The 25,856-nt window shown below is 45.4% G+C and overlaps 2 protein-coding genes across 2 annotated transcripts; one reads left to right on the top strand and one right to left on the bottom strand.

The window, feature by feature from the left end:
• The first annotated feature begins 348 nt into the window (after positions 1-348).
• RPL36 (ribosomal protein L36) lies at positions 349-2,061 on the top strand. The gene is made up of 3 exons (XM_054291100.1): positions 349-529; positions 1,238-1,372; positions 1,931-2,061. Exons 1-3 carry the CDS (start codon positions 437-439, stop codon positions 2,018-2,020), a joined length of 318 nt encoding a protein of 105 aa, XP_054147075.1. The 5' UTR covers positions 349-436; the 3' UTR covers positions 2,021-2,061.
• Positions 2,062-3,017: 956 nt separating this feature from the next.
• Positions 3,018-24,468, bottom strand: LONP1 (lon peptidase 1, mitochondrial). The gene is made up of 18 exons (XM_054291079.1): positions 24,263-24,468; positions 22,211-22,299; positions 21,683-21,802; positions 20,308-20,536; positions 19,729-19,790; positions 19,035-19,164; positions 18,480-18,563; positions 16,570-16,790; positions 15,169-15,307; positions 14,251-14,429; positions 10,778-10,865; positions 8,812-8,934; positions 7,965-8,081; positions 7,537-7,677; positions 7,286-7,451; positions 6,138-6,346; positions 4,712-4,876; positions 3,018-3,408 (listed from the first exon to the last, which is right to left on the bottom strand). Exons 3-18 carry the CDS (start codon positions 21,757-21,759, stop codon positions 3,244-3,246), a joined length of 2,295 nt encoding a protein of 764 aa, XP_054147054.1. The 5' UTR covers positions 21,760-21,802; positions 22,211-22,299; positions 24,263-24,468; the 3' UTR covers positions 3,018-3,243.
• Positions 24,469-25,856: the final 1,388 nt, after the last annotated feature.

Below are 25,856 nucleotides of genomic sequence, written 5' to 3'. Positions count from 1 at the left end.
TACGTGCGGGGCTGCGCAGCTCTGTACGGTTGGCACCCAAAGCCCCCCGGCCGCAGCTGAGGGAAACCAGCGGTTCTGTCGGACCACCCACCGCGGGGTGACCCTGCTCTCATCCCCGCTGTCCCCTCACAGTCACAGTGACCCCACCGCGGGGTGACCCTGCTCTCATCCCCGCTGTCCCCTCACAGCCACAGTGACCGCACCGCGGGGTGATCCCCAGCCCCTCATAGCTGTAACACCAGCCGCGCCGCCAGGAGGCGCCCTTTCCCATCGTAATTCCCCCCGTGCGCCCTCGGCCCCGCCCATCCCCGGAAATGGCCACGTCCCGTTGTCCCGCGCGCGCTCGTTCCTTCCGGTGCGGCGCCATCATCGCGGTGCGGGTCCGGCTGAGTGGGTCTGTGTCCATCCGTTTCCATCGGGCCCGGGCGCCGTAGCCATGGCCATCCGCTACCCTATGGCCGTGGGCCTTAACAAGGGCTACAAAGTAACGAAGAACGTGTCCAAGCCCCGACAGTGTCGCCGCCGTGGGGTGAGTATGAGACTCGGCTGGCGCGGTGCCCTGGGCCTGCCTCTCCCACTGTGGGGGCCGAACGAGGCCGCTGCTCCCGGTGTGTTCATGTGTCCGGCGCGGAGCCGCCCATCGCCTCCGGCCCCGTCCGCGGGGCTGCGGAACACGGAGCGGCTCAGAACGCGCGCGCTGCCCGTGCCTGCGGGGCCAGGCGAGCCGGTGGGCTCGGCCGGGCAGGGCTGCGGGGAGATGTGAAACTGTGTGCCTTCTGGAGTCTCTGGTATTTTGCTTCTGTTGGTAACAACAGGCAGTCTTCCACAAAACTGCTCCGAATTTCTCCACTAGGAGCTGTCTAGGTTTGATGCGTGTTACGGGACACGATGCTATGCATCTGGGCCCATTATTCATTCTTACTAAATACTCTGTGTAGCTGAGGTATCTCCCGTGTGTTGCAGTGCAAATCCTGCTTAGCTCATGGACCTGCTTTTTCCAAAAATGCGGGTTTATGCCAGTGTGCGACACGGCCGGACCTGAGCCTGAAGGCAGACTGGCACACTTAGCCAAGCTCAAATGCTCCACAGGATGTGTCAGGGATGACGTTTTCTTGGGACACGGCAACAGCATGGGCTGGTGTTGAAGCCTAGCTGAGAGTATTCCACAGCCCCTGGCAGTCCCCTCTGCATAGTGCCTTGTAACCTGCTGACCAAGATCCTCCCTCCCTTCCCACAGCGCCTGACCAAACACACCAAGTTTGTGCGAGACATGATCAGGGAAGTCTGTGGCTTTGCGCCTTATGAGCGACGTGCAATGGAATTGCTCAAAGTGTCCAAGGACAAACGTGCTCTGAAGTTCATCAAGAAGCGGGTGAGTCAGTCAACTAACATGGATGGCAGAAACTGCTGTATGTCAGTTTTCTGTTTTCTGCCCTCTCCTAGGACTGTTTGGCTATTTAATTAATTACCTTTTTTTTGTTTGTTTTGAAAGTAACTGGTGTAATATGATAAAGTGGAGAGAATGTTCTTGGGCTGGGCGGGACAGCAGGAGATGGATGCAAAGGTACTTTGCTAAAAAGGCCCTGAGCTCAAGGATTAAGGCTTGTCATGCTGTTTTTCCATGGTTTGCATGTCTGCTGTGGGGAGAATGAGAGCAGCACTGATAGTGGTTCGGTGCCATTAACCAGGAGACTAAATAGGGTTCCTTGAGTTGTAATGATTATGAGAGCTGAAAGCAGCCCCTTTCATGTCCAAATAACTGTTGAGGTACTACTGAGACATAATGGCAAACTCCTGGCTGGAGGTCGAGTCCATCTTTCCAGGACTTTACCGTCCTGCCTGGTTTTGAGGTGTAACAGCAGGACACCTGCAGCATTCCCAGTCTGTCCAGTCTGCACTGGGTAAAGACAGCTCTGCTCTCTCCCTGCAGGTCGGCACTCACATTCGGGCCAAGAGGAAGCGAGAGGAACTCAGTAATGTCCTGGCAGCCATGAGGAAAGCTGCTGCAAAGAAGGATTGAGATGCACAGGTTTCAACACAATAAAGTCCTCTCTCCCAAAACCAGGGTAGTGATTGTTCTTGGTACATCTACTTGAGTAGGTGCTGCTGGGGGATGCTGACAAGGTCCAGAACGGGGAATCCTGTATGACTATGTGCAGTCTCAGGACTGGAAATCTCTGGAATAATGCCTTCTACCTCCTAGTCTGTCTTCAGACCTAGATGGTGGTAGGAGGGAAGTGGGCAAAAATGGCTGTTGAAAATAGTAACTACTATGCACTTCTGCAGGGCACATCAGTCCATTCCTTATGCAGCTTAGCCTGCTCATGTGTTTCCCCTTGTACCCTCTATTCAGGCCTGTGTTTTGCAGTGTGGTAGCAAGAAGTCAAGACACCTGGAGTCAGCAAGAGCTCCCTGGACTTCAGTAGCTGGATTCTTTATTGTCCCCTAAGGGCTCCCTTGCTGAGATGACAAGAGCTGTTCTTGGCTCAGAACACCTTTTTCTTAAGAGTTCACTGTAAGATGAAGTATTCAATTTCTCCAGCCCCCAAGCCTGTGTTTACTGATGTATAACAGTCAAGATATTTAACTCCTTTTCTCACTCCCTGAATATGAGACAGCTGTTGCAGAGGGGCACAGGCCCTCCGTGGTGCAGCACAGTGCTGCTGACTGGTGATGCTGAGCATGTTGCTGGTCTGCCTCTTTAGCCTGGAGTTCTTTCTGGTGGTATTGACCTGGTGACTGAACCTAGAGAACCATGTCCCTTTATCAGCTGACTGTACTAGCTGTGCTGAACTATCTTAGGATTTCAGTGTCCTTTCAGCCTGGCCCAGGCTTTTAAATAGAGACAGGTTGTGAGAGCTAACTTGCCTTCTACCACGTCAGGAATATGTACATCAGCCTAGCTCTGGGTGTACTGTTCAGTCCTTTCCCACAAGTCATACAGAAATTTACAGTGAAATAGCTGAAACATCTTCAATGAGAAAAGACCAGACTAGCCCCACTGCTGGTGGCTGATAATATGCCCATTCCTTTGGCAAAATTGGAAATCCTTTATTGTGGATCATAATTCAGTATTAAAGACTGAGAAACACTTTATTCTAGCAGAGCCATAATTCATTTTGGCAGCTGCGCAGCAGCAATAGCTTCATGTCCCACTTCAGGATTGCCCCATGTCACCCATCTCTAGGTGGGGGCCGAGTGCTTGGGGACAGAACACCTTCCAGCCATCACGGGCACCGCACGTCATCCTCCAGTGAGATCCAGCCGTGAAAATGCTATATCAAATACCTCTGTGTAGTGCTCCACAAAATGCACTTCCAGTCCTTCTGTAATGAATCCAGCAAGGTCATAATAATCCTTTTTGTTCTCTGATGGCAGAATGATGCAGGTAACACCTGCCCTCTTTGCCTGTGGGGAGAAAAAGTTGGTCTGTTGAGTCCTAGGAATCCTTCCATGTACCAGAAACACCCATCCCCATTTCTGAAAGCAAGAGCAGTTATTCTGGAGCATGATCCAGCTTTACTCTCTTCTATGGAGAGCACCAAGGGCGTTCGTGACAGGTGTCGCCAGGGTGAAACATGTTCTAGATTCCCCCCTCAAACATAGTCTCCAGTGCCATCTCAGCTGCAGGGACAGATCAGGAGGGGAGGCATTTCAGCTGGACTATGTCAGCAGCTCGGGGGATTGTTCAGAACATTCCTACTATTCCACAGAGTTCTAAGTATCTGTTCCAGCTTGGGTGACGATAAAGCCTTGGATGAATGCAAAGTTAGAAACAGCTTGTCAAACCATCCTACCCCATCAATACCCTTAGTACAATTCTACAGATCCTTTTCATAGGGACACCTTCCCTGGAAGGGGCACAGAAAGCAGAGCTGCTCCTCCCAGGACAGGTTTGTACCCATTGCTTTAGGGGTGATCCTCGCACTCCTCCAGTCAGTGCCGTAGAACAGGTTAATCCTGTACTGACTATTACAAACAACTACTCGTTTTTAAGTCATACAAGGGAAAGAAATCACACTGTACAAAGCTGTAGCCCAAATATATCTGGTGACAGAATGCTGATGTGAAGCCCCAGCTCAATGGAGGAAGACCTAATAACATTCTTGACTGAAAAATATGTGGTGCAAGGCTTACGTAGGCCAGAATTGTGCAGGTGAAAAGTAGGGAGAGAGTCTGAAGGCTTGGAAAGAAATTCTGAAAACAAAACAGATTAAACCAAAACTACAAATACTAAATCTAAGTTCCTCTTATCTAAGACATCTGTATAAAATTTCAAACAAATTCACACTGGAATTACGGAACACAGCCTTGATTTTAAGAATGTTACTTAGAGATGCTGTCAAAGCTCTATGGGTACCCTCCTGAAACAAGCAATTCAGCACAGCACAGGGGATTGAACTGCACTAGTCTGATGGAGCAGACAGCTCTGACAGCCAGTTAAAGCTGTCAGTCACCTTCAATTCTGCCAGTGTAGGTGGAATTGAGCTAGGCTAACATACATGCCTTGGCACAAAGCCTGGGGTCCCATCCCTTTCCTCACAACCAGGGACACAACCAAGATCCCACCGGCTTTTCCAACCTGTGTATGGAATGAAATCTGCCTCTTCCAGTTCAAGGAGCAATCCCTCCCTGGCTGTCCCCGTCCCCACGGAGTCCAACCCAGGGCTCTGCTGTGGACAATGCACAGAGATGAGAGAAGAGCTCTTACTGCAATAGTCTTCTCCTTGATTCCACCAACAGGAAGAATTTTTCCAGTCAATGACACTTCTCCAGTCATGGCTACATTCTGCCTCACTGGGCAATTCATGGCCAGGGACAGCAGAGCTGTTACTATGGTACATCCTGCGCTTGGTCCATCCTTCGGGGTTGCTCCCTGTTTAAAAAAAAACAAAGCACAACTCCCCTGCTCATTCAAGAAGCAGCAGAGTCAGACAGTACTCTTGTCCTTGTTGTTTTAACGTTGTCAAATTTCATGAAGCCTCATAAAGTTTTTTGCATGTGTGTGTGATGGAATCCTGTTATTTGAATTGGCTGATATATTAACAGCTGTGACATTCCTCACCTTATTCATGAGAAATAATCCACAAATGAGTTCACAAATGTGGTTTCTGGCCTGATGCCACCACCATACTCACGGAGCTCAGGTCTTTGAGTAAGCAACATCAGTGGAAAAAAGAGCACAAAGAATTTGAAGCTCTTTGTTAGACCCAAGTCTAACATCACAAGGGGAGAGTGTCAAGAGTAACAAACTAGTGGAGGACAACATCAAAAATCATTCAAGGCAGAAAAGATCAGTATGTAAAGCCCCACAAAATCCTGGCCTGAACTAGTAACAGTCTGGATTTATCTGAGATCAAACCTCTTTGTAGTAAGAACAGAAGAAATCAATGTTTGAGAGGGAGTAGAGACAGAGATCATGTCTGCTGTTTTCTCATCTTTCGGGGAATGAATTCACAGACAACAATGTGTACCTGGACAGACCCAGAGCAAGCTGCAACAAAGACATTGCACACAGAGCACTCATTAATCCAGAAGTAAAGCTGGGGCACAATCACAGCTCAAAATCTGTCTTCAGTAAAGCACCTGCCCAAAGCTTGTTACACAGCATGTGAGCCATTGAGCACCGTGGGCGTTTATTTCCAGCCCCAAATACTGCACAAAGCAACCAGTGCCATTACACGTACTAGAAGCACGGCATGGAGATCAGGAATAGTATTTCCAATTATGTGTAAATGACTTGAAGCCTTTAAGAAGGCCTGGTAACACAGAGACCTAAACTTTGACGTCTTTGTAACTTTATCCAAGCATTTATCCCAATCACTTATCTCTATGTTATGTCATGGTTTCCCCACCTGCACAACAGGGCCAACAGCTGCAACAAAAGCTTAGGTTTCTTTAGAAAATTATCCAAGCCCCTGTATTTTTGCCACATGCTTGCTGTAGAAAGGAATGGAAACATGGCTCATAAGACCTTCACAGGAACCTGAAGAAAATGTCTTCATTCCTTGGTTTTACTGCTAGAAGAGGGCATTCTGCACAACATATGGACAAATGAAGCACCTTCCAGCTTTACATCTAAGGGAGCAAACCAGTCGGGTTGCTGTACAGGCTCTGTGAACTCTGCATCAGTTTACCTCTGGCACATGCAAGTGGATATGAGAAGATATAAGAAAATCATTCTTGGGCTCCTTCTGCATCAGAAAGGCTCTTGCAAATGTGTATGCAATTTTGGCACTCTCCTTCATTACATCTCCCAGTTGCCCTGTTACTTCAAGTGACCCATCCTTGTTTTCCTTGTCTTTGGGTCGCCTCAGGGATGTTTCAATAAACAGAGTGGAACCTCCTAAAAAAAGAAAAACAACATCTGAAAAAAGTTGAAGGCAAATTAAACTAGAAGGTTTTGGTGATGCAGAAGCTATGTCAGGCATTTGGAACTGTTGCTCGCTGATGAGACACTAGACCTTGAGTAGAGAGCAGCTGAAACCTGTTCCTTAAATACCTTCAAGAAGGCCAGCTAGAAATCTCAACAGTCTCCATTCATTGCTTTTTTGGACTTCACCTTCTAGGAACACAGATGCAATCCCTACTTAATGGAAAAAACCAAGTTCTTATAATGGTTTCATGTTCTTTGTTTCCTCCAGAGAGTAAGCTGAGTTCACAGAACACTTTTAGCCACTTCAGTTCTTCAGTTCTCCAGTGCCACGTATCTATTCACCTTCTTCACCATACTGATAATTTCCCTCTTAACTACTTGAATTCTACCCAAGGTCAATTTGAGTATGAAGAGGTCATTTCCTTTGCTGTGTGCTGTATTCCATCCTGTAGAGCACATAAGCCCACAGGTTACTAGGGGAGTAATCCAATGAATGGTAGCAGTCAACTGCCCCCACTCCACAGAGTGCTGGAACACCTACACCTGCCCTCAACACCAGAAGTCAAGTCAGTGTTGCACATCACTGATGAGACATGGCGTTCTTCAGCTGTGCTATGTCTCACAGTGGCACCTCCTGCTGCTGATGTTCCTAATGTACATCATTTGTACGGGATATGGAGCTTGAAGAGAAAACATGCTGGCCCTAAGCTAAGATGAGCCTGGGTAAGGGCAAAAGAAAGGCTCCTATCTTCAAGGAAGTAGTATTCAGGACTCAAAGGCCAAAGGCAATTCCTTTTACTGATGCCTGTAGAATAACATCACTGGACTCAGTTCTGTTTGACTATTACATTCAACTTTTGAAAATTACACAGAAATGTAGGCATTAACCCAAAATTAATTTTGTCTCACCCATAGCTGTCCAGGCCAGACCCATCACCACTCCTGGGGGAGTGGTTTCATACATGCGATCCACAGTGAAGATGGGCTTTCCTACAAAATCCTGCAGGTTTTCAGGTGTTACTTGGACCATCTTTGCTTCTCCACTCACAATTTTATAGGCAGATTTCCTCAATACCTGGGCAAGACAGTAATTTATCTCTGTAAAAAAAGCTGAGAAGGCTGATGCACAGTGGTAACAGTTACACATAACTTCCCCTCACCTTTTCTACTTGTTTCTGCAGATTCCTCACCCCACTCTCTCTGCAGTACTGCTTGATGAGAACAGTCAGGACATCTGATGTGATTTGAGCTTTGTTTTCATCCAAGCCACAAAGAACTCGTGCTTGAGGGACCAAGTATCTCTGAAAGAAATAATCCCCCACATCCTTCTCTTAGTATTTGTGACAAAAGCCTAGTGGTTCCAATTCACTCAACTTTCTGCTGTTAGCTCAATGCTGCTTTCTGGTGTCCACAGCCTATGGCACACTGGAGTTACTTTAACTATGTGTTCAAATCAAAGGAACTCTGTGCAAAATACCATGTGCCTAATTTTTTTGGACATAGTTGGATGTAAATATGTAAGCCTTAATCTGCCAAAAAAAATCTACCAGATACAATTCACATAAAGCACAACAGTGATTTCCCTTACCTCTGCAATTGCAAGTTTCTCTTCTGCTACATATCCTGACACATTGATCACTTCCATTCTATCCCGCAGTGGCTCTGGAATGGTTTCTGTTACATTGGCAGTACAAATAAAAAGTACCTGGAAGCATTAGAAGATCCTATTAAGAACTTTCATTAACCAGTTGCTTTACCTCAAGTACTAGTTCCTAAGTTCTGCGTTTCTCTGAAGAGAAGAGCAAGATCACCCTATCTGTGGAATTAGTTTTTAATCAAAGTCTGGATTTTAGAATTATGTACTAGCATGTTCCATACCCCCAAAATAAATGTTTAGAAATACATAATGCACAAACTGGGAAATTGGAATGGTTTGATAGGGACCAGAAAATGGGAGATCTAGATCTCACTCAGAAGTTCTTTCTACCTTCTAGGAAATTAGCTCAGAATGACCCAATTATCTATACCTATTCCTAATATGTCAATTCTGTAATTTATGTCAGCTGCACAAAATGTGCAACAGTATGCAAAGATGACCAATTTCAAAAGTTTCACAGCATTAGGCCACCTCCCTTGACAGCAGCTCTGCCAATCATCATGTAAAGGAAAACTTTTGCCTTTTCTAGTGGAAACCACACATCTGTTTGTCCCTGCCTTTACAGGGAGTTAGGGCTACAGGACATATGTGGGTGATCATGTTATTTCGTATACAGACACTTCAGTTAAAACCAACTCCTACAGAGACAGCTGTGTACCATTTATGTTCCATCTGATTTTCCAACGGAATGTCAGCATCTTTTCACGGACAGGAAATCTCTGCATTGAAACACATTCAGACATTCTGGCTCTACAATCTCTGCAGAAAAGATAAATACCTTTGACAAATCCACAGGAACATCAAGATAATGATCCAAGAAGTTAGAGTTCTGTTCTGGATCCAATAGTTCTAGAAGGGCTGAGGATGGATCCCCTTGATAGCCTCTTCCTATTTTATCTACCTGTGGGAGAAAAGAATTTAATACTCTAAGAAGCTTCCCACCATGATAAATTCTCAAGCAAGATTTTTTTTCAAGGCTCCATCTGAAAATGTTCATGAGTGTTCACTAACATCCAATACCAGTCTACCACTTTTCTGTGCACTCATCCAAGTCCCCACTATCTTCCTGTGTGAGCACATGACATGCATGAGAAGACAAAGGACTTTTGAATGTTGCAGAAAATCACTATGAAGTCTCAGCCAACGTGCATACAATAAAAAGCACTACTACTAGTGGGCTACTACTTGTTAAACTGAGATAAGCTATAGGCACAGACCAGAACACATACTCCACAGTGAGAGGACTAGAGTGTGAGCTTACACCACTTCCCTAATATGCAAGTGCAGACACACTCCTTACTCTGCCCAAGGTTCAAAAAGCCTACACACAGCCATTCAAGCAGAGCCACATTAGTGCCTTGGGCTGTTGTCAGTCTTAAGTTGATTGAGGCTCATGGGGACTTGCCAAAGTCATCTTGAACAACCCCACAGCTCAAGTAGGGCCACTAGAGCCAGCTGCCCAGGGCCATGGCCAAGGTCATCGGCTCATCTAGCACTGTGAACTTTCCTTCTGAGGATACAAACAGGGCTGCTGCTTCTTCTCCCTTATGAGTAGCATTAACTGGATGGCCTTAATGAAATTCACTGCTACAGCCAAGGCAGGGCTTCTGACCAACACCAGTCAAGTATCATAACCTACAGGTTCCATTACCTTTCAAATCATGATGCTCACTGGTTACATCATGCTGCAACAGATGACAGTTTATTGGTCCTACATACCATTCCTCCCAAGAATCTGCTTATTGCAGAAACAGGTGATCCCCCAGCCAGGGAATAATGTGCTCTGACTTCATGATTCAGGAGGCTGAACAAATGCTTTATTAAGCTATACTATATTACACTAATGCTATACTAAATTATATACTAAAGAGATACTATACTAAAGGATACTATACTGAAAAGATACTACAGAAAAACCTGTGACTGTCTGGAGATTGTCTGGAGACAGCTTTGACCCAATTGGCCAATCAATCAAAACAATCATCAGCAGAATCCAATTAACAAACTCCTTTTGGTAAACAATCTGCATAACACATTCCACACATGCCAAACCACAGGCTGCAGCAAGTAGAGATAAGAATTGTTATCTCTTCTTCTCTGAACTTCTCTCTGCCTTTCCCAGGAAAAATCCCAGGACAGAGTTGTGCCTGCTGCTCTCTGTGAAGAGACCTGAGGCTACATCTGCTGTTGGTCCTTCCCAGGTATGGCACACAAGAAGGCCATACCTTGACTCTATTCTGAACACCTGCTATTATATCCTGTCTTTATTTGCTTTTTGACAAAGCATTAGGCTGGTAGCCTTGACTCATTTATTCTCAAATCAGACCACAAATTGTCTGTAAGCATCTTATTCCTTAGAGTCCTGCTTTAGACCTACTGAGAGTGACTCTTGCTAATAATCACACAGGCAACAGTGGATTTGTGCACAGTGATGTGCTCACACCTATGAAGGAAACACAAGAACTACGGAAACTCTGAATATCCAGCCAGGTCCATTACAATCCAAACAGGTATAATTTAATCAGAAGGACACAACTAGAATTTTAAAGCTGGAGTCTGCTATAAGGAGAGAAAACAAAACATCTAAGGTACCAGTGTCACCCAGAGAACTTAAAAGCCCAGCCTCATATGAACAGAAAGAACCTGGGATTTTTAAGACTGTTGTGCTTCACCTTTTCTCTGGGGATCACAAATTGATACAAGTCTTTAAGAGCAAAACTTAAAAGAAAGACCAAATACTTCACCTCATCAATCAGTATAAGTGGATTCTCTGTCTTGGTCTTCTTCAGACACTGGATGATTTTTCCTGGCATTGCTCCAACGTATGTCCTCCTGTTTTACCAGAGATTGTATTTAGGGAACCACTGAAAACCACAGCATATATCAGAGCATACATCACACAGCTGACAGAACAAGTATATCCTGTTGGGAAACAACTCTTTATTTCTTCAACATCTCCAAAAGCATTCTCCATCACCATATTAAGCATCAAGACCCACCTAATCTGTTTCTAGTAAAGAACTGACATGAATTTTGGCAAAACACTCCTGGACTACAGTTTTTATCTTTAGTTTAAACCACTTCTCAATTAGAGAAAAGCAAAGAGGTTAGGCTGAGAATAGAGATGTTTGATTTTTCATAGGTTTTGGGAAAGAAATGTTAGAAGAGGTAACGTTTCGCTTCCTCACTTGACAGGGACAAAAAGACCAGTGTAAAGCAAAAGATACTAAAGGAACAAATTGCTAATAGCACAATAAAAGCTTCCTGCTAGAGATTGTTTCTGGTATCCAGAAACAAGCAGAAGCAAAGAGGGTAACAACAGAGTGAAGGCCAAGAGGCACAGAACAGAGAACAACTGAAAAACATAGAAAATATTTTTCTCTGCTTCTGGGTAAGGCAGAGCCCTGCAGGTTCAATTTACTCTGCAGAGTGGCTACTCTTACTGGTTTGAAAACACCGCTGGTTTTATGTTCAGATGCAGACCCTCTACTCTGGTGAGGCCACACCTGGAGTGTTGTGCTCAGTTCTGGACTTAGGAGTTCAAGAAAGACAAGGAACTGCTGGGGAGAGTCCAGTGGAGTGCTGTGAAGGTGATTAGGAGACTGGAGCATCTCTCAAGGGGAAAGGCTGAGGGAGCTGGGACTGTTTAGCTTTCAGATGACCAAAAGGGGATCTTATCAAGGTGTAAAAATATCTGAAGGGTGAGTGTCAAGAGGACAGGACCAGATTCTTGCCAGTGGTGCCCAGTGACAGGACACAGGCTAATGGGCACAAACTGAAACACAGGAAGTTCTGCCTTAATATGAGGGGAAACTTCTGTACATTGAGGGGGGCAGAGCCCTGGAACAGGCTGCCCAGAGAGGCTGTGGGATCTCTATCTCTGAAAACATTCGAAACTTGTCTGGACACCGTCCTGTGTAACCTGCTGTAGCTGAACCTGCTTTACACAGAATCACCAGGTTGGAAGAGACCTTAAAGATGATCAAGTCCAACCCAGCCCCAACACCTCAACTAAACCACGGCACCGAGTGCCACATCCAGTCCTCTTTTATACACATCCAGGGATGGTCACCCCACCACCTCCCTGGGCAGGCCATTCCAGAACTTTATCACTCTTTCTGTAAAAAACTTTTTCCTAATATCAAACCTAAATTTCCCTTGGCGCACCTTGAGACTGTGTCCTCTGGTTCCATCAGTTGCTGCCTGGCGAAAGAGACCAACCCCCACCTGACTATAACCACCTTTCAGGAAGCTGTAGAGAGTGATAAGGTCACCTCTGAGTCTCCTTTTCTCCAGGCTAAGCAACCCCAGCTCCCTCAGTCGTTTCTCATAGGACTTGTGTTCCAAGCCCCTCACCAGCCTCGTTGCCCTCCTCTGGATGCACTAAAGAATTTCAACGTTCTTCCTAAACTGAGGGGCCCAGCACTGGACACAGCACTCAAGGTTTGGCCTCACCAGTGCTGAGTACAGGGGAAGAATGACCTCCCTGGTTCTGCTGGCCACACTATTCCTGATACTGGCCAGGAGCCATTGGCCTTCTTGGCCACCAGGGCACACTGCTGGCTCACGTTCAGTTGGCTGTCAACCAGTACCCCCAGGTCCCTTTCTGCCTGGGCCCCTCTGTCCCCAGCCTATAATGTTGCAGGGAGTTATTGGGGCCAAAATGCAGAACTCGGCACTTGGACGTATTAAACGTCATCTCACTGGACTCCAACTGTTCCAGGTCTCCCTGCAGAGCCCTCCTACCTTCTAACAGATGGACACACCTTCCCAGCTTAGTTTCATCTGCAGATTTACTAATGAAAGGCTCAATCCCCTCATCCATCTGATCAATAAAAATATTGAACAGAACTGGCCCCCCCAAGGAGCCCTGAGGGACACCCCTGGTGCCTGGCTGCCAGCTGGATACAGCAGCATTCACCATCACTCTCTGGGCCAGCCATGCAGCCAGTTCTGAGCCCAGCACAGAGTGCTCCTGTCCCAGCCCTGGGCTGCAGCTTTTGCAGGAGTCTGCTGTGGGAGACAGTGCCAAAGGCCTTGCTGAAGTCCAAATAGACAACATTCACAGCCTTTCCAGACAGCATCCAGAGCTTTTCCTGCATTCATCAGGTGGGTCACTTGGTCATAAAAGGAGATCAGGTTGGTCAAACACGACCTACCCCTCCTAAACCCTGCTGACTGGCTCTGATACCCTGGCCATTGTGTAAGTGCTGTGTGATGACACTCAATATAAACTGTTCTATTATCTTACTGAATACTGAGGTCAGACTGACTGGCCTATAATTACCAGGATCCTCCTTCCCACCCTTGTTGTACATGGGCATCACACTGGGCAGCTTCCAGTCATCTGGAACCTCCCCAGTGAGCCAGGACTGCTGGTAAATGATGGAGAGTGTCTTTGCAAGCTCATCTGCCAGCTTCTCATCACCATGGGGTGGATCCCATCTGGTCCCATAGATTTATGAACATCCAAGCAGCTCAGCAGCTCTCTGATGGCCTCCTCCTGGATAACAGGGGGCCCATTCTGCTCCCTGACACCATCTACCTACCCAGGAGGACAGCTGTCCTGAAGACAGGCCATATTTCCACTAAAGACTGAAGCAAAGAAGGTGTTAAGCACTTCTGCCTTCACCCCTGCTTTAGTAGGAGAATGGTCTAGACGATCTCCAGAGGTCACTTTCAATCCCAACCATTTAAGGATTTTTTGTATGTGGAAGGAAAATAAACCTATGGAAGGGTCAGATCTACCCATTTTATTAGCTTCTTGTTTTCTCCATGAATCTACCAATGTTTTATTCACTTCTTGTTATCCCCATGAATGTTCTTGTTTCCAGGTTTTCCTCATCTCCATCCTGCTTATTTGGAAACCAAGTCTCAAGCACATCTGAACACACATATGAATGACCCTGCTTAAATTGTCACCATTCTCTACCTCTGACATCTACAGAAACTCCAGTGGTTCTGGGTAGCTCACTCAGCTTGTCAAAACTGAGAATACACAAGAAACAGGGAGCAACTGCACTTAAAAGCACAAATATAATTATCTTCCAAACTCCACCCTTTGTTATCTTTTTCACCTCCTTCTGTATCTCAACTCCTGTCAGCAAGGGTTGGCAGAACAGAGATGAGAATTACATACATTGTCCAACTTCAGTTAGATTCCTATTTACTTTAGTAAAAAACTGCTGGATAGAGATATTTTTCAAGTTACACTGACCTGTGTCCTTTTATTTCTGCAACATCAGTCATCCCTCCAACACTGAAGCGGAAGTACTCTCTGTTTAGGGCTCTGGCAATGGAGCGAGCAATACTGGTTTTGCCAACTCCAGGGGGACCATAAAAACACAAAATCTTCCCCTGGGTGGATCCTCGCAGCTGGCTGACTGCAATAAATTCCTGTAGAACAGATAAAGCACCAGCAGTGAACAGAAGGGAAGATCAGCAACACCAAAACACATTTGTTATCAGGTCAAGCAGTGATTACAAAATGAAACTGGCTCTCAAAGGACTTGGGGGAAGGCAAGGGGAGAGGCTAAGTCAGGATACTGATGCATCTGTTCTGCCGCTGGTTATTTATATGCTTGGTTGTCCCCTACCAAGGTTCTGTGCTCTGTATCAATCTCACCAGAAGAAGCAGTCTCTCTCCACTGCCTTGGAGTGAGAAGACAGAGTTTAAGTTCTTCTCCCAGCTTCTCTTGTTCTCACCTGAGTCTCTCAAGCGACATGTGAGCATCTCCTACTGTACCACTCCCGTGCGCTAAGTTAAGCTTGTCTTATTTCACACTTCTGTGACAGACAACCCTCAAGTAACACCAAACAGTTGAGGAATCAAAAGACCACAGTTCAAAACTGAAACCTCAACTGATTATACACTTACAGTGAAGAAATAACTGTGCAAGTCATTTCTTGCCCAGCATTTAGTGCAAACCAGAATACTGCAGTTTGAAATGAGAATGCAACCTTCACTGCCACAAGAAATTAAGCACTGATTACCAGAACACTTGGGTCTTTCATGCAACTTTCTGTTTGATGCATGAATTAGCACCAATTAAATGGCAACTGCAATCTAAAACACATCTAAAATGCTTGATGTTAAGCAATGTGAAATGGGACACAGTGCCTACTCCTGCCTTACCAGAATTCGCTTCTTGACGTCATCCATTCCATAGTGATCTTCCTCCAGAACTGCTCGGGCTCTAGCCAGCTCCAGGTTCTCCTCACTACACTTACCCCATGGGATAGATGTCAGCCAGTCCAAATAGTTCCGTGTAACACTGACAGAAACACACAAATGAGAGTGATTGACCAGCTCATGTCTTCCTCCACCACCTTCCAAAACAGCCTCATCCAGAACAAGTGGGATATAAACTACTCATGGAAAAGAGCCATCACTATTTGGGCTGTCACTGCTAACCTTTTTCACAGTCTTCAACTTCCTCCCAAAAAAAAAAAAAAAAAGCTTTTTTTTCCACAGCTTTTGCTTTTCTGAAATAAATAATCTCCAACACCACAGAGAAAGATTTAAGATGAGGAAAATGATGCCAGTATGGAAGTTAACAGTAGAGATAATCAGCATAAACAAACTCAAAAGAACACAGCACTCTGCTACGACAACCACTACTCACTGTTCTAAAACACTGTTCTAAAACTACGTACTTAGATCAGAAATTCAAGTCTACAGGAAGGTCTGCACAATGCAGTAACTATCAAATTGTGCACAGTCATGGACACAGGGAAGCACAGCTGGGCTGTCTGAGCTCAGGATCCACCTGAGGACAACTGCCATGCCACCAGAGCTTTGGCTTTTTTCTCCCAAGTACTTGCTTTGCAAATTTGCAACCACTGTTACAACTCTGAAGGAAAGGGAAAGGTACTAACACTGCCTGTGAAGCCGAGTATGTCTTTTCTATGATGGCCAAGATGCTGCTCATCCAAAGGCATGCTTGCCCTTAAACACAGTCTTTTACTCTGTAAAAGATACTTTTAAAAGCAGAGACCCAGAACATTAAGACAGCTGATGAGTACACCAACTGCTGTATAATACAGCTTACCCTGACTCAACAGACAAGAAACGTTCACTTCAACCTCAGTTTCTGACAATTCACATCACAGAACACATATTACAAACTATTCATTCACTCCTTAGCAATTCCAACCCTGCCCCAATACTTCAAGGACCATCTCAGGTAGCCAATGACATGTATCACTTCTCTCACATCTACTGAAGACACCAAAGTACAAGAAAGAAGAGCCAAAACAAGGCAGAAAAAGAATCACTGCACACCTCATGAGGAACTAACTGCACATTTTGAATCTCTAGCATCAGACTGCAAGAGAAGACAGAAGACCTAAAATGATCAAAAGAGGTAGACTACATAAGTAAACACAGACAATTTGGAGAAAAAATACTATAATGCAATGACATGCTACAGGGAACAGAGGGGCGGGGAGGGACTAAGGTAAGTGCTTAACAGAACTGCACTGATGTTTCACTCTCCCAACGAACCCTGACAGCATGACATGGCCAGGCACTCACTTGAATTCTGAGGAGTGATTATCCAACAAGCCCAACTTGTTCAACTCTTCATCAATCACATCCATGACGTGTTTTGGCACTACCAGCTCCTTTAGTCGCTCACGGAATTTCTCTTCTATAGCATCCTTGTCCTCTTTTTCCAGACCTAGTTCCTTCTTAATGATCTTCAGCTGCTCTTGAAGAAGATACTTGCGATGTGTTTGCTTGATCTTCTCCTCAACCTAGACAAAGCAACAAATACAGTAACTAATGTGTTCCTGGTACAGCCCATCTAACCTCAAACTCTTCCAAATACTTCTCAGTTATGACATTCCCAGCAACTGAAAATACTACTTGGAACTCATCTGCAGTGTATTCTAACACAAGAAGTGACTTAAAAACATACTCCAGCACCCTCCATATCTTGGTGGCCTTCACTGGCCCTGATTCAGTGCTTCAATGTTCTGTTTGTGTTGGGGAGACCAAAAACTGGGCAGAGTAATCCAGATGTGATCACCTTAGTACCAGAGAGGGCTAAGCACTACTCTCCATCTGCTGCCCTACACGGAGGCAACTGAAGCCCAGTAGGCAGCTGGCCTTCCTCTACTAATTCACGGTCAGCTTCCCCCACATCAGGGCTCCAAAATCCTTTCCTGTATAGCTATTTTCTACCCTGATTATTCCAGGCCTGGTCTGGGACTATGAATTTCTCTTGGCAGAACTTAAGTAGGTTCGTACTGACTCCCCAAGGGGATACCATTAGTAGCTGGCTGAAGTTACCATGTTGATCACAACCTTTGCTGCCCATTAGCCAATTTTTTTCACCAACCTCATACTACATACTTCCAGTCTGTAACATCCCAATTCAGTCAGACTACTATTACAGTTGACCTCAGCAAAGGCCATGCAAATGTCAAGATATACAACAATCATTGCTAGAATCCTAGAATCATTTAGGTAGGAAAAGACCTCTGAGATCATTGAGTCCAACGATTAACCTAGCACTGCCAAGCACACCATTAAACCATGTTTCCTTTCTGTGTTCTCAGCCTTCTCATAAGAGAAGACAATTAGGCAGTTTGCTTTTGGGAAATCTGGCCATTCCAAATCATGTCCTTCTTCATGTGCCTGTCGGGGACTTATTGGAGAATTTTCCCCATAATCTTCCTGCGGGTTGGGGGCAGGCTAACATGCCTACAGTCTCCCCGATTCTCCTTCTTGGAGACGGGAATGGCATTTACCTTTTTCTGTTTCCCAGAAACCTCTTCCATGACCACAGTGCTTTAATGATGAGTGAAAAAACAAAATAATGACATTGATAAGCCCTCTCAGCATCCTTGGATGCATATCTGGTCCCACAGACTGCAACTGTTCAATTCACTTAAGAAGTCTCCAAACATTCCAATCCCGGTCTAAAAGCATTTTGCACTTAACATGAATTCTAAAAGCCCCAGTTACTGGGAGTTAACAAACAAAACATGACTCAATATTCTCAGATATTTGCACTTCACATACTTCATTACCATTTAGATACAGTTATTGTATTCTGATTAAATCTTACAACAGACCGAAACTATTGCAGTTCACAAGAGTTAGCAGAAGGTAATTTGAAATAACATTGTGCAATTTACGTTAGTACACACTACATACAGTATTAGGCTGTACATTGTTGCACCGATGCTTGGTAAACTGCACACCTCTAGATTTATCTGCTTGCATGAAAATGCAACTTAGACACAATTTAACAGCAGATGCTGTAGCCTCATGTCTTGTTACTTCTACCATGTGCATGAAAAAACACACTTCTAAATCAAGAACATAAAACCTTAAATCTAAATAATGCACCCTTTAGAGCACATACACATACTAAGCATCACAGTGGTGGACACAATATAAATACACACAAGGTATTTGTTACTCCTGAAACTTACCTCTCTTCCAAGACGCTGCTGAAGTTTGCTCAGCTCATACTCCTTTTTTAGAAGGGAAAGAGCTTTATAAAGCCGTTTGGGAATCTGCAGAAGATAGACACAGAATGAGTTCTGAGATGTGATACCCTTGTTAAGTAACACACACACACATATATATGTGTGTGTATATATACACACACACACACACACACTCTCACATACATATATACATACTTTCTCTGTCCTAGAGAGAAAGGTAGCATAAAAAACTCCAACAACAGGTTGTCTGGGGAAGCTTTACAGCACTTGCAGATATGGAAACATCAACATGTAGGAACTCCACAGCATGCAAAGAAAATTATTTCCTGCCAAAGATGCACGGCACTCTGATTTACCCACAGTAAATCAGTACTAATGACCTACTAAATCCTTCAACAGGAATCTAGTCACTGATATTAACACATCATCAAAAGTAGGACTGAAGTCTCTTCTGTACTGAGGCTGGTAAAGAAAAGGTGACATCCAACAGATGTACTGATTCCATTCACATTGCTTGAGTTAAATACTTCATCTTACACTGGTTTCTTCCAAGATGTCTTGAAGTTCATGTGATTCAGCCCCTGTTAGGGCTGCACCCATGTCACTCAGATAGATAGGGTTATCTACCACACGCTGTCCAGCCTGCATCATCTGAAGTACAGACTCTCTGAAAACAAAAAGTAAAGAACCCTAAAATGCTGTGTAAATTTACATTCAAAAGGGAATATCCTAATTTACTCGTTATGACAGTACAATAAAATGAAACATAGCTCAATTTCATAGCAAACTATTTTTGAAATTTGACTGTATCAATACTCAGTAACAAACAGATAAATCACTTGGTTAGAGGAATGATGACCAATATATAAAACTAAGTATCTGAAATGCTCTCCAAACAGTTATGTAGGATTTTTTTGGGCCAGGATTCCAAAACTTTGATCCTGCTTGTAAGACATGGATCAGATCATGATGCTTATTGCAGTGGGTTTCCCTTAGATCCAGATCTTTAGGACTTAATCATTCTATGTAGTTTCTAAATTGCAAATCAGGTTTTCAAAACTTTGATTCCAACAACAGACAGAGTTTACATTCCACACTAAAAGTCTATGTAACAATTCAGCAAATATCTCTACTTCATTACAACAGAAAGGCAAGTGGTATAGAAAATGTCAGCATCTTTCAGTCTGAGAACATGCTATTGCCAAAGCAGGGCAGCATGGGAAGGACATACCTGTACAAGGGGTTCAAGGCAATGATGTCCCGGATTGTTTTAACAATTTCTGCAGTAAGTGCCTATAAACACAACAAAATCTAATAAAAAAAATGGAAAAGGATAGGGAAGATCTTAGCACAAATATATAGTCCAGCCACACACTGCAGTGGTGGGCTGTGATGGTTCTTGGTACTGGGGCAATTCCTGCTCTCAGGAAAGGCAACAAGGCCTAGAAACTGGCTTTCTGCATGCACAGAACTTGACTGGCTCTTGGCCAGAAGATACAATCAGGCTGAACACCCAAGCCATCTTTGAGGAAACACTCAGTTTGATGGAGGTCATCGCACAGATTTAAGCACAGACCAGCCTCTTCATTCAGCAACATTTTGAAGTCAACAGTTTTAAGGAACTGAGCTGTTATAATGAAAATTCTTTACTTTCATATAATCCCCTTGTGCAGGGACTGTGAGAAGAAGGGAGTATGTGCTAGTTTCTGCAGGTGTCATCAGAGCCTGATTTTAGAACTTCTCCTTTTAAGCAAGAAGTGTACGTGCAATTCTACAGGACAAGTCCAAGCTTGTAAACTAATTCACTTACTTTAACCTCTTCTGTGATCTGAAAATCTTCATGAACCACATTCTCTACTTCTACCATGAGAACTTCCTTTGAAGAAGCAGCTACAGGATCTAGTACCAGCTCCACAGCTTGGTCCTTTGCTCCAGTCTCCTCTTCAGGCTCCTTCTTAGATCGCTTCTGTTTCCTTCTAATTTTTTGTTTGTTCTCAGGTTCCTCAGGCTCAACCTCTAGTTGCTTGTTTATACGAATCCTGAAAGCCAAAAGAAACCAGCAACAATCTATTTCCCTATTACATGTGATTTCAGCTCTTCAGCATGAAAAGGACAAAGACTAAGTTGTATTTTGAGCAAGCTAAAATTTAGAAAGGATACACATTTGCAAGACACCATGTTTCATTATTTTGGCTTTTAGAGAGGAGTTTCCTTTTCTGTGTGTTTCCCTATAAATGCTCCTCAAATCTGGTACCTAGTGTGGTTCCTATGGACATGATTGACCAGCGCTCCATATCTCAATCAAATATAAAGACCAATCCCCAAGTTACATCTTAGGAATATATAACAAACCCGTTGGAGTTATAGGGAAATATTTCTATTCCAAGTAACCCCAAGCCAGTAGCTCATTTCCAAAATGCATTTAAATATGGCTGTGCTTTGATAATGCAGCAAGAGGTCTAAGATTTCATTTGAAAAGGAACTGACTTGTGAATTCACATAAATTTAGCTCTGACAGGACTGCTCATTCTTGGCTGTCCAGAACAAATGCAAGTGAAGAAAAGTGAGGAGATGGAAAAGACCCCATGCTTCAAAGCAAAACTCATGCTGGATCTGTCTCTTCTGCCATGTTTCTGTCCTTGTATTTTTCCTTCTAATGGAAATTACTTATTTGATGCTTTTAAAAATACAATTTCTTAACTTTGTTAAAAATATCTAGCATAAATGGCTAAAACTAGATTTTCAGCAATAATCATATTTTCTTCATTTCAGTTCTGGGGCAAAATTACGTCTGGGGCAAGACATAACTAAAATTCTGGACCCCCCTCCACTCCTTCTTTTTAAAAGCAAAAATACTGGTTTGAATTAATTCCAGAGATTTTTTTTCACCATTACTAAGCCTTGCTGTAATTGTCAAACTGCTAAACTTCAGCTTAATGAATGTTTGCTTGCATCATATCACAGCTGATATGACAATGACATGCACTGTCTCTTTTGTTTTGCAGCTAACCTGTCACAGTTGTGACAGTACATGGAATATCCTGGCACTCTCAGGATATGGCATGGTAACAAAGCAGAAACTTGCCATACACAAGTTGTGTAGAAAAAATGCATGTATGTGGTGAAACTGATGTCTTTGTTTATACAGCAGTCTGGTGAGATGTAGTGAAGTACAAGTAACCAACCTTCGGTGTCCCATGACTATCATACGCAACTTGTCTCCAAGATCCTGCATTTCATGAATCTGGACAAAAGTTCCCATTTGGTATATTTCATTCAGATCCTCCACCACATCAGATTCATTGCTATTGAGCAAAAAAAAAATTGGAGTAGATACTCAGAAACTTGAGATAGCAGGTCAGATTAAAAAAGAAAAAAACAATCACTGGTTGCAGAACTTTAAACTGGACCTAGGGGCAAAGACACTTAATCCCCATTGCTATCACCATGTAACCCCTTTCCAAATTATCCAAGTATCTGGACAGCTCATCTCCTCCCCAAACAAAAACACCCTTTTCTAAACCAAGACTGCAGCTCCCAGCAGTGCTGCTGGTGGCAACAAAGACCTTCATAGCATGAGGATGGTCCAAGATCAGCCACAATTTCTGCAATGCTATCCAAGGCAGGGCATTTAGGATGACAGCTTTTAGTGTAAATGAAACCTGGACAGCTTTTTTCTGTGTTTTTTAAAAAGATCAAGAGAAACAACTTACTTGTCGTCCTTTTTAAGAAAAACACCAGCATAAGGCTGGGCAAGACGAACTTTCCTCCTCAGCAGTTCAACCAGCTTCTTATTTTTCACCTAGGACAACAGGTATGCAATCAGAGGTGGATTTTCTGTTATCTTTGCACTCCCAGGGTTGTAAGGCCAGGCACGATGACATCCTACAACTAAATTATGAAGCTGGAGCTTGTATGGTTCTACTCTTGCCTCCATTAGAGCACAGTAATATAGAAGTGGGAAAAAAGGTAGATAAACATGAAATTTAAGTATTTTAAACAACTCACTTCCCAGTCAAGATAAGACAAGCTCAAAGGCTGGGGAAGGAACTAGACCTAATCTGTACAACCCGAGTTACTTGAACAGTATCTTATAAATTTCTTTTGCTATCACTGTTCCCTTCCCCTCCCATACCTGTACGTCCTAGCTCCCTGCTCCTGATGGGGAGCTAGTTCACCCTTCCCTATCAGTGGCCTGAATTCTGCCCAAAAACCCTAGTTAAAATCCTCTTCTCCAAAGCCTTCTCTGCTCAATTCCTCTCCTACACCCACAAATCCGAGTTCCTGCCTTGAGTTTCAGCCAGTATTTCTTCCTAGTTTACCTTCTTCCTCCCCTCTGATCTCTAGATGCCACACACTTGTCCCTGGCAGATCTCCCAGCACCACTGGAACTGTAATCACAACAGGCTGAATCCTCAGTGACCAAGAAAATGACTCATTGTGAATTCTGCTGTTGCATGGAGTCACCCTGCTCTTCAAAGTGATGGACATAAGCTGCATTGCTCAACGCTTTGCTAACAACCAGCATGGTTCTGACAGAACAGCACGAGTAATACCACGACCGCTGGCCTATTCTAATCTCAGCACACCTATTCTAATTTTGCACAATGTTTAGAAAAATATGCTCACCAGTGTCAGAGACATTAACAGGAAGAAAATTAGTAATTCCATAGGCACTGTAGAGACTCGACTTTGTCAGGAAAATTGCAGCACAATGAACTCACAGGATAAGAGAAAACATTTAACAATTCTGTGAGACATTGTTGACCCAAGCATTGAAATTGATGACTTCTGTACATAAGTCTTGTATGACTGCATGCTCTTAATAATACATAATCTTCTCCTTTCCCTGACACATCTATAAAGCTGCACATATTAAATTTGGATATGCAGAAAAATATATAGTAGAAATAACATCATGCTAAATAATGCTACAGGAACAAGAAAATATTGATTTATTTCATACTACATTTACATCAAAATCAGACTAGCAACATACCAGAGAGGCACAAAAATAAAAGTACTTGTTCCAGATTGGGTGTCATTTAAGAAGGAAAAAGTATTTCTGGCCTGTAAGCTCAAGTCACACATCAGTGATATAATTCATAACTTAAAATCTTTATGGGGTGCAGAGGGAAAAGATCAGACTCTGAAATGGTGTTTACCATCCCCATCACTCAACACTTCTCCCACCGCAGCTGTACTGTTCAACACCGAATTCCTGCTTTTTCCTTGCAGCTTACAGCTTGCTGCCTTCACCAACACGGGTCTCGGTGCTCTGACACCAACCTACGGCGCCGAAACAAGGACACGTTTGCTTAACCTTCAGCAGAGAACACAAAAATGACAGCGAACTTCGAGAGATAATGTGCGAATCGCCGACCTTCTCCGTTAGAAGCAGAGCTGCTGACGCAATAACTGTGAAACTTCAACTGGCGCAAAAGAAACCGTTATCCCGACAGGACTCGGCTACAGAGCCCGAGCCAAAGGCCGAGCAGCGGCTGCCCGTGGAGGTCACGCACGAGGCTGCCTTGCTCTGCAGGTCAAGGAACCTGCCAAGGCAAAGAGAGCGGCCCGGACATGCGGCGCCGCCAGCGGCGGGCTCGGTCGGTGACCCCCGCACGGCCTGGGGTGATACCACGCCGGGACCCCCGCCCGAGGCCGCAAGGCCGGGCTGAGCCGCCTCCGGCCCCTCTGCGAGCCAGCCCAGAGCATCTACAGCCCCGGCGGCCCGCGGCCCCTCCGAAGGCTCGGCGGCAGCTCACCTCGATGATCTTGATGAAGCGCGGGAATACGGGGTTGCGCGTCACGGCGATGAGCGGGACGTTGGGGAAATGCTCCGGGACGAGCAGCGGCGTCAACGCCGTTATGACCGGCCCGGCCCCGCCGCTGTCCGCCCCGCCACCGCCACCACCACCGCCGCCGTCCTCGCCGCCGCCTTCCAGTGCGTCTCCCCCCGACAGACCGCCAGGGCTGCGCTGGTGCCAGCGCGGGCCGGCGCTGAAGGCAGCGTGGGGCGGCGGCGCGGAGCCCAGCGGGGCCGGGACGGCGGCGGCGGGGGCCCAGAGGCGGCGCCGCGTGGGCCCCAGGGCGGGCCCGGTGACCGCAGGCCGCCAGCGCCCGCACAGCCGCCACCAGCGCGCGGCCGCCATGCTGCCGGCGCGCGCGCCTCACTTCCGCTCTCCCGGCAGCGCCCGCCCCGCCCGCGCGGGCTCGCGTGGCGGCGCGCACGTCTGAGCCCGCCCGTGAGCGCGTGTTCGAGCCCCGGTCCGGCGCCCGGCCGGGCGGGTACCCGAGCGAGGGACGCAGCCGGCCTGACCGTGGCTTTGGCCACTGCCAAGCCTTCCCTTTCCTCCTCGGTTCCCTGCAGTCGGCTGCCCAGACAGCTGCCGAATATCTCCAAAAATAGCGACTCCGTAATTTCTCTAATGACCCTGTGCCACTGCTCCGGCAGCGTCTGTGTAAAAAAGTCTTTCCTGATATTCCGAGGGAGCCTCCCGTCTTTCGTTTTGTGCCTATTGCCTCTTGTCCTGTCATCAGGCACTACTGAGAAGAGCCTGGCTCTGTCTTCACACCTCCCCTAGGTAGGTATTGCTGTACATTTATGAAACCCCCGAGCTTTCCCTTCAGCAGGCTGCAGTGCCAGGTGCCCCAGCCTTTCCTGAGGGGAGATGCCCAGTCCCTCCATCATGTCTGCCGTTCTCCGGACTCTTCCTGGTGTGTCCATGGGCACTCATAGTGGGGAGCCCACAGCTGGACACAGCTCGCCAGCCGTGGCCTCCGCAGTGCTCAGGGAAGGCTCCTGTCCCTGAACCTCACCAGGCCAGGACAGGCAGGGGCACAGCAGTGACTCGGGTTCAACTCGGGCACCGGCAGAGCCCTTAGGTCTTTTTCTGCAGAGCTGCTCTTCAGCAGTTTGGCCCTCGTGTGTCCTGGTGCCTGAGGTTATTCCTCCTCAGCTGTGGGACATTGCATTTTTTTTCACTGAACTTCGTGATATTCCTGTCAACCCATATTTCCATCCTGTTGAAAGATTAAATTAAATTTAAAGATTCAAAGGAGCCTTGAGGCTTGTCTCAGTGGTATTTGGTGAAAAGACAATAGTCAATGGGCACACATTGAAAGACAAGAAATTCTATTTAAACAAATAAAAGCATTTTTACAATGGGGGTGATTGAGTGCTGGAACAATGTGTGGAACGTGCATCCTTGGGGATGTTCAAAGTCCAATCAGACAAAGTTCTGAGCAGCCTGCCCAAGTTGCTTCTGCTCTTGAGCAGAGGGGTTTGCACTGGGCATCTTCAGAGACCCCTCAGCCAAGCTGCTGCTACCACACAGGAGTCTGCATGGCTGGGGGGCA

The sequence above is a fragment of the Melozone crissalis genome, unplaced genomic scaffold, assembly GCF_028551555.1.
Source record: "Melozone crissalis strain CALT ecotype California unplaced genomic scaffold, PUWL_Pcris_2 ptg000088l_1, whole genome shotgun sequence".
Classification (NCBI taxonomy): domain Eukaryota; kingdom Metazoa; phylum Chordata; class Aves; order Passeriformes; family Passerellidae; genus Melozone; species Melozone crissalis.
The sequence above is the reverse complement of the archived record's forward strand: the minus strand, read 5'-3'. Positions and strand labels throughout refer to the sequence as shown.

Coding starts and splice junctions, on each gene's coding strand:
- RPL36 (XM_054291100.1), top strand. CDS start 437: ATGGCCATCCGCTACCCTATGGCCGTGGGCCTTAACAAGGGCTACAAA. Junction 530..1,237: donor GACAGTGTCGCCGCCGTGGG/GTGAGTATGAGA, acceptor CCCTTCCCACAG/CGCCTGACCAAACACACCAA. Junction 1,373..1,930: donor TGAAGTTCATCAAGAAGCGG/GTGAGTCAGTCA, acceptor CTCTCCCTGCAG/GTCGGCACTCACATTCGGGC.
- LONP1 (XM_054291079.1), bottom strand. CDS start 21,759: ATGGGAACTTTTGTCCAGATTCATGAAATGCAGGATCTTGGAGACAAG. Junction 8,935..10,777: donor CACTTATACTGATTGATGAG/GTGAAGTATTTG, acceptor TTTCTCCCACAG/GTAGATAAAATAGGAAGAGG. Junction 8,082..8,811: donor TTCCTGTGGATTTGTCAAAG/GTATTTATCTTT, acceptor TAATGCTTCCAG/GTACTTTTTATTTGTACTGC.